Source organism: Phodopus roborovskii, unplaced genomic scaffold (assembly GCF_943737965.1).
Source record: "Phodopus roborovskii unplaced genomic scaffold, PHOROB, whole genome shotgun sequence".
NCBI classification, from domain to species: Eukaryota; Metazoa; Chordata; class Mammalia; order Rodentia; family Cricetidae; genus Phodopus; species Phodopus roborovskii.
Window position 1 is genome coordinate 2,884 of NW_026125174.1, and position 8,909 is coordinate 11,792.

An 8,909-nucleotide genomic window follows, 5' to 3' on the forward strand; every position below is an offset into this window, starting at 1 on the left:
AGGAATTTTGAAGGACTATCCTACATTGTCTTGGTATATTTCAGCAAACACTTTTCTGGCTAGCTTTGCCACAAACAAAGCAATCTCCATATGTAGGTTCTTTGGTGTCCATTAAAGTAAATTGATACTATCAGGAGCAGATATGTCTCATTGTTATGAAAAGCCTTATGTTATTAAAACATTTTAAATGCTATATTTTGTAGGTCTTGATGTGTTTGAAGATCATGGATCTAGCTAAAATAAATCTTTGTATATTCTTGAAAAAAATACCTAACATGACTATAAGTTTGATTATTGTAGATGATTATTAAACTGCGTTTCTTTATTATCTTAAATAGCGTTCAGGGACTAAAACTTTACATTTCAAATGAGCTGCATGGGTACAAAATCTTAATCAAGAATAGAAACATATATACAATATAACAAAAATAACCTGAAATTTGTTTCGATATACAAAAATCCATACCAATGTAAAATATTTGAGACTAGCGGTTGTTCAAAAGTAGACTGAACAATCTTCTCTTTTATAGAGATTATTTTATTTCCCATTCTGATGATCTCATTTTAAAATCAGTTTCTGTGGATCATTGGTTTTCCCCAGGATGTTCTACTTCTTTCTTCAAAGACATTTTTATAAGCTCTTTGCAGCTACTAATTTCACTCTGTTCAAAGACCTTCAGAAGGTTCCCGTTTACTCTGGCTCACAAGCCTGTATTACTCCACCATTTGCAATCCTTGGTGAGAGTTTTCATGGCTTCACTTTCAGTTTCAAAAATTTCACATTCAGTTACCATTTAACTTTATCCCCAGGTTCCTTTGTAGTTTGTCCATCAACCTCCTTGTATTCTTCTTCCTGTTAACCTATCTTGATCATGGTTTGATGATCTAGGTATTACTGCTAATCCGCTAAATGCTTTATTATAGCTCTGATACTGGGTATTACTGCCTTTATTTCTATCATTGGCACTATAGCTGCCTCTACTGCGGCCCTTGAACAACATAAAAACATTGTCTAAGAATGTTTCTGATACTTTACTCAAGAACCTGTTGATAAGGGCCTTGTTAATAGGATTAATGCATTGGAGGAAGAGGTTTCATACATGGGTACACAGACTCAAATATTAAAGTTAGACTTACTGCTGTTTGTTACACAACTTATAAATGAATTTGTGTTACAACATTGTCTTACAGTGGCTCTGATTATTCATGGGGACAAATTCAGGGGTCATATTATAGGGAACAGTTCTAATATAGATATGAATATTCATTCTCTCCATGAACTACCTTTTCTCATGCACATCTTTAGATGTTCTCTGCCGAGAAGATAAAAATCTCTCTCATTTTTTAATTCAGTTACCTCTTTTGTAATTATAAAAACTTTTGGACATTTATCATTAATTTGGTTGTTGCTCTTGGTTTATTATAAATTTAGTCTTTTTTTGTGATTTAAAAAAAAAGACTTGCCCTTCTCATAGTCCTTCAAGTTTCAATTAAAAATCAAAATAGGAACAGAGGATGAAGAGAATCATACAAGTCCACAATGCCCTCATTTTAACAGCTGTGCCAATAGTGTAGGAAGGTGAGAGCAGGACATGAAATAAGGGATAAGCAGTGCCAAATATTAAGAGTAACCTTTTTAGTTATGTAGTTTAGAGGCAAAATTCTGTCACTTTGCCTGACGCTTTAATGATAAGTGCTGCCAGCTAGACATACTGTGCGACTTGTAGGTGTGCCTAGTTAGAAAACTTCCTTTGTTGCTTGCTATACTGCTTATGTTTCTAATATTAAAGCTACAAATCAAATAGGTAATGATTACCATGGGAAAGTTGAGGGACAAAAAGGGAATAAAGTATGGGAACCAATTGGCAATTATTGTACTTATAACTAGAAACTTAAGGAAACATGACTGTAAAATTGTTCATGCAAACTACTGAAAGTGTATAAATAAAAATGGTTCAGGCTATCAAGGGCTACTTGCTTGAAACAGGTGATCACAATTTCATCATTGTGCTGACTTCTTTCCCAGGGCATCAGACCTGTTGGGAATTAGGAGTTAGTTTCCCAGTACTCTTACATTTAAATTAACCCATATTACTTTTCTGTGCTTTGTCACGAGGCTCATGGCTTGTTGTCTCATTTTCTACATATCCTAATTTCTTATCAGCTAGCTGGCATCTATCTCCTCATTACTCTCCTCTCCCCTCAGCACTCAATGAAGTTTGTATTCAGAATGATACATCTGATGTGTTTTAAGGGCTGAAGTGTAAACTTTTTAAGACATTTGTGGTATTTCTCTCCAATATGAACAATCATGCATCTAGTAAGGCTATAAAAATTAACAGTCTTTACCACATTCCCCACCCTTTTTAGGGACTGTGTTCAGAATGAATTCTGTCTCTTTTTCTGTGTGTCTCTCTCCTTGCCTAAGAGATGAAGATGAGCACAAATGTTTGCCAACTCTTCACACTTGATGGTTTTTCTACAGTATGGACTGTCTGAGGTTCCTGAAGTTATGCAAAGTAGGGAGAACTTTTCCACACTCTGCACACATGGAGGAATTGTCTTAAGCGTGGAGTGTTTATATTGTCTAAGGCACAAAGATGAAGAAAAATATTTGCACACACTTCACACTATTAGGATTTCTCTGAAGTATGAACTCTCTTGTGTCTCCAAAGGGATGAGCTATTACGAAAGGCTTCATTACATTCTTCACACTTGTATGGTTTTTCGCCAGTATGAATTGCTTGATGTCCCCGAAGACTCCTAGAACAGGAAAACCGTTTGCCACATTCTATACACTTATAGGGGCTGTCTTCAGAATGGATTATTTGATGACGTTTAAAGAAAAAGTATGAGCAAAAACATCTGCCGCACTCCTCACACTTGTAGGGATAGTCTTCAGAGTGACTTGTCTGATGTCGTCTAAGGGTTGAAGATGAGAAAAAACATTTCCCACACTTTTTGCACTCATAGGATCTCTCTGCAGTATGAACTCTCCTGTGTTTCCAAAAGGTCGAATATTTACGGAAGCCTTTGTGACATTCTTCACACTTGTATAGTTTCTCACCAGTATGAATTGCTTGGTGTTCCCGAAGACTCCTAGAACAGGAAAACCATTTGCCACACTCCCCACACTTATAGGGGCTGTCCTCCGAATGCATTGACTGATGTCGTCTAAGGGATGAAGAGGAGGAAAAACATTTGCCACACTCCTCACACTTGTATGGTTTCTCTCCAGTATGGACTGTCTGATGCTCTTGAAGGTGTGAAAAGTAGGAAAACCTTTTGCCACACTCCGTACACTTATAGGGATTGTCTTCAGAATGGATTGTTTGATGTCGTCTAAGGGATGAAGACGAGCAAAAACACTTGCCACACTCCTCACACTTGTAGGCTTTCTTTGCAGGGTTAGCTGCCTTGTTCCCAATGAGAGAAGCAGGCTTAGTAAATTCTTTCCCACTCACTTCACACTGGTACGACTTTTTCTGCAATATGAATTTTCATGTGTCTCCAAAAGGATGAGTGATAACGAAAGGCTTTGTGACACTCTTCACACTTATATGATTTCTCTTCAGTATGAATTATTTGATGTACCTGAAGGCGTAGAGAACAAGAAAAGCTTTTTCCACAGTCTTCACACTTGTAGGGGTTGTTTCCTGAATGGATCCTTTGATGTTGCTTAAGGTATGAAGGGGAAATAAAAACCTTTGCCACATTCTCCACATTTGAAGGGTTTCTCTCCAGAATGAATTCTTTGATGTTGCTTCAGCATTGGAAGATAGTAAAATGATTTATCACATTCTTCACACTTGTATGTTTTTTCATTAGTATGGTTTTTCTGGTGTATAAAAAGTGATGAGCGTGTATTGAAGGCCTTATGACATTCTTTACACTGGTAGGGTTTCTCTCCAGTATGAAGTCTCTGGTGTATAGAAAGCGTTTTATAAGAACTAAGGGCCTTACCACATTCTTTGCACTTGTAGGGTTTCTCCCTTGTATAAATTCTCTGGTATGGAATATGTTCTGAGTTATAATCGATGGTCTTGTTGTAAATGTTATAATCATCGGTTGTTCCTGTTGAGCAAAAGTTGAAATATGAACAAAAGCTAAGAAATATTCTTTATTATTATACTGCTTATATTTTTTTAAATGCTTACTTTTATATTGAGAGATTTACTTATGCATATTGAACCATCGATAAGAAACTACAATAATTTTCAATAGGTACTGAGCATGGATGATAAACTACTGTAGCGAGGAATAATCTATACTCCTACTAGAATAAGGGCACAACCAAATAGAACATAGACATAATGAAATATTATTCAAAGTTTAAAAAGCTAAGTAAGTTGTAAGAGCATTTTACTAACAGAAATAAGCTCATTAAACTGTACAGATATTAGATATCTAGACACCATGAAATAAAGTAGCCAGGCCTGGAAAAGAAAAACTTAATGGTGATTGTATGGTTCTGAATCATCATCAAAATACAAAATTTTTATCCTCCACATAGTTTTATTTTGGAAGTTACAAAGAATATGCTTGCTGCACAAGATTAAATAATACAGTTCAAAAACTCAGGGCAGTGTTTTATTTGGATGACAAGAAAATATATACTTGAAACATATTAAGTCACAGTAAAAAACAAAACAAAAAACCTTCAGGTTCACCTGTGAATTACACTAATTGTGCTGAGACAATGTATTTGTCAATGAATAGATGAAAAAATGAGTTATTTCATATTTTTTTTTTGTTTTTTTTTTTTTTTACAAAAGGGTTTCTCTGTGTTGATCTTGCTATTCTGGAACTCATTATATAGACCAGGTTGGCCTCAACATCAGAGATCCACTTTCCTCTGCCTCCCAAGTACTGGGATCAGTGCAGTATGTCACCATGCCTAGGCAATAATATTGTGTATTTCTAAGATTTATTTATTTACAAGAGTTTATAGTTATTGGGCCCTAACTAGAGAGACAATGAACAAGGCGTGCAAACAGGAGACTTGTGTTTACACATGAAGTAGAAATTCACAGAGCAAAGCTCACAGATATTTTGTAATCTTATACTGACTATATACTTTATGCTGTCTCAGCTTTGGTTTTGTTCCTTACTTTCTGTTGCTTTCCCTGACCCCCCCCCCCCTTGTGGAGCAGAGAGTCAGTCACTGTCTGAGCTCAGTTCGATTCAAGGCTCCTGGAAGCTGAGGGGTTCTGTTGTCCCCATCTGTGTTCCATGAGTGGTGCCAACATCCATTCAGAGGCTGCGTTAGCAGGTCTGGGAAACTCCATGTCTATTCCTTTTAAGCTGTTCATCCTGGACACTGAGATCCCCATTAAGGTCTTGTCAAAAAACCAAGCCTAGTCAACTCCTAGTCACATTCCCTCAAAGAATACTCTGGCTGGTGGGGACTAAGCTCACTGGTCTATCCATGTGCAGTAAGGTCCACATAGGGACAGTACCTTCTCTTTTTCAGAACACAGGTTACTTGGTAGCCACCATACCAGTACATGCAGAGTGGGCAGGAGAGGCGTACCCATATATCCAAGGAGCTTAGATAGCTTCTAGGACTCTAGCTCAGGATGAGGACAAGATGTTGCAGTCAGCCTTTCTGTGAAAGAATTCCTCACCTACACTGCTTGTGCATAAAGACAGAAATAACAGCCAAGATGGGTCTTTTCTACTGGGTCCACAAGCCTGCTTCCTCTGAGATAAGACATTAATTCTGTCTATTCTTGGGACTCCTTTGCCCTGTGGCTGAGCTCAGCCTTCCTCTCTGCTCCAACAAGCCCGGATACACTTGCTTTCACTTCTAGAACTTTCTGAGTCACTTCAATGTCTAGTTTTATGGCTTATAGGTTTAAATGTCTCTAGGCTGCAGGTACCTATCTATTTTAAGCTTAGAGGTTGATCCACAAAGAAGTTAGTACGTCCCTGTTTCATAAGAATCAGTGTATTATCCCAAACACTGAAATCTTTATAAGAGGCAAAACACAGAACTATTCAGGTTGTCTGCTCACATCTGAAGATACACACTATAGTTATGGATATTTAGATTACTGTGTTCTGTCTTATTGAGACACAAATGCCATTTGAATATAGACAATGTTTTCATAAATCATCCTGTCTGTTTCAGCTCACTGAAAAGCTGGCTCTGGAAAAAGGGTATTTCCCCACCCACTTCAAACCCAAGCACATTTCTCAAACCTTATCCTGGGTCAGGCTGGCTCCAACTCTGTGACAGACAGAGGGAGAACAGTAGGACTGCTTGGGGAAAAGACGCCGTGCACTTGAGAACATCTAAGAGGTGAACTGTTTCCAAGAGAGGCTGCTATTAATGATGTCATGGTAGGAAGAAGTGCAGAATAAAAACAACCAATGGGGTATTTGTTATTAAAGAGGATAAAAGCGACAATCTGTCTAAAAGCAATCAATAATAACTCCAAAATCACAGTCAGCCAGGTTCTGTTAGATGCTGTCAGCATCACTTTAATGATGATCACGGTAAGTCTGCATACTATCTAAGTCATAAAGTCTGTCTTATGTTCACTATAAGGATGACCTGGAAACTTTCAAGGCATAATTGTTTAACAGTATTGCCCAGGTAATATTAATGCATCACATTACCCTCACTGTGTAGTTTGTTTTCACTCTTTTTTTTATTTGACTGATGTTGTACAACTAAGCTGAACAACCTACTATCATCATAACTCTAGCTTGTTAAATGTTAACATTCCTTCAAAAACAGAGGATACAGGCAAGGTCCCTGAACCCTCACCTGAGGATCCACTCAGCCTCCCAGCTAGCTGCATGGAACTGGGACTCAATTGCATGAGGTTTCAAGGTTCTCCAGAGACACTTGGGTGAGCAGGCCAGAAAAACTAAAACTGGGCTGCGGGATGTATCTGCAATGCTGTAATATGTACTGCTATATGTACTGTTACACATAAAGCTATTAGATGTACTGGCTACATGAAAATAGATATTGTCTAACAGCCTCTACTTTGGGATATTGTCCTAAATCAAATGGTAAATGTACTTGTTAAACATAGAATATCACATTTGGAATTGCTTAATCAATGGGGTATATGTAAAGCATCAGATGCCCGGGCCAAAGGGAGAGGTGTCTCATTGATTCTGCAGTCATTTTCTAATTGAAATTCTGTTCTGTTCTGTACATCCTCTCTTGGTGATTATAAAAGCTGTTCTTGTCCAAGTCTACTGATGTCTCTAAAACTCTTGGTGACATGTTACTTTTCTTTGTATGGATCAGTGAAATGACTTAAAAAGATACCAAAGATAGAGTTAATGGTATATCTCTAATAAATAGGTTAAATTATTTAAGATACATTAATTAAAGGAAGGACAAAGCCTCTAAAGCTTGAAGCCAAGTCACATTAGGTCTGTCTATGTAATACAGGCATTATGGAAGAGCAGACTTAAAGATAATATACTTAATTATCAAAATTTACTAATGTCCCTAAGGTTATAAAGTCTTGTTCATGTTATAAAAAACACTGACTTAAGAGAATTCTATCTAGTCACTTAATGTCTTTGATAACTTTGTTAAACTGTAGCCATTTGGAGAAACTGAGTCACAACAAGAATAATTAATTATACATCTTTTTATTCTTGTAGATGTTCCTTAAAAAGGTCAGCGTCATTATTCTCTCCTCTGACTGTATTCTTGAAGGTCAGTAGGACTATTTAGATTTCATAAAGGTACAGCCAGTATAAATGTCTGAGGAGAATCAAGTCCCCAGTTCCCCAAGGACTGTATTTATGTTTAAAGTTTATTTTAGTATAACACAGCTTCAGTTCAACAATTGTCATTTCTGAGGCTGACATTTTTAACAGAGATCCATTATTTCCATTTAAATACTAATCTGATGAGTCACGATTTCATTGTAAGATGTGAGAGCAAGTACACTTAATACAACAGTTATTGAGAGTCACCTACTGAGACTAATATATGTACAGAGACAAAATTAGTCCTCTGTACATGTTGTCAAACAAAGCAGACAACTCAAAGAATATTTAAGGTCATCTTGAAGTTTCCTAAATATGGAATAATATTCAAAACCAGGTATACTTACAAAAAAAAAATCTGTTTATTGAAATAAATTGCTTGAATAAAAAGGGTTAAAATCCACACTACACTTGCATGGCAGGACACACCCTTAGACTGGACAGAGACCTATTGAATTAATGGCATTTTAGTGTCAACACAGGATAAGGATGTATAGGGAATAGGAGTGTCAGTGTCTACGGCTCCTGTCTCCCTCTGGTCTGGAAACCAGAGCAGGAAACTCCTAGTCCTTATCTGTAGGGAAGATGAATCACTCCTCATGTCCCACCAGACAGGGGGGTGGACTCCCCTCACACCGAGGAGGACCTTAGACTCTTCACCACACTCTAAATGTGTCAAGTAATGGAGATACTCACTGCAACTTGTCAGCACTCCATGTTCCCTGAACTGACAGTTGAGGGTACTGAGGGAACCTTGTACCTATGCCTGCCACCCAACTGGTATGGGAACTACACTCTAGTTCAAACGGCAATGCCCTGTCCCCTGGCTTTGAATTTCCTCCTCTTAACAGAGCCAATCCCAGGGCTGAGGTGTCAATGCCTGATTGTGTATGGAGTCCTCAGCAAAGTGGTAGATAAGACATGACAGAGGCTCAACCACAGGGCCAGTGGGCACAGCAGGCTCAACTCTGGGCACTACTGCAACTAAGTCACAAGTGCCATGTGTGGACATCACATCAGTAAAGACAGCCATACGGCCTGAGGAGGAGGTGAGGTGGACTGTGAAAGTTCACCCAGGGCGGTCATTCTAGTCACCTTCCAGAGACGTCTGGGACCAGACCCTTAGCCCTGCTCCCATTACCAATCTGGAAGCCAGTCGACAT

General features: G+C 38.0%; 1 protein-coding gene across 1 annotated transcript; it reads right to left on the bottom strand.

Annotated features, from left to right (window-relative positions):
- Nucleotides 1–2,532: 2,532 nt before the first annotated feature.
- Nucleotides 2,533–8,909, bottom strand: LOC127226485 (zinc finger protein 93-like). The gene is given in 4 exon segments (XM_051190544.1): nt 2,533–3,419; nt 3,499–3,708; nt 3,710–4,074; nt 8,888–8,909. Coding segments are annotated over 4 exon segments (1,383 nt in total). The 3' UTR covers nt 2,533–2,633.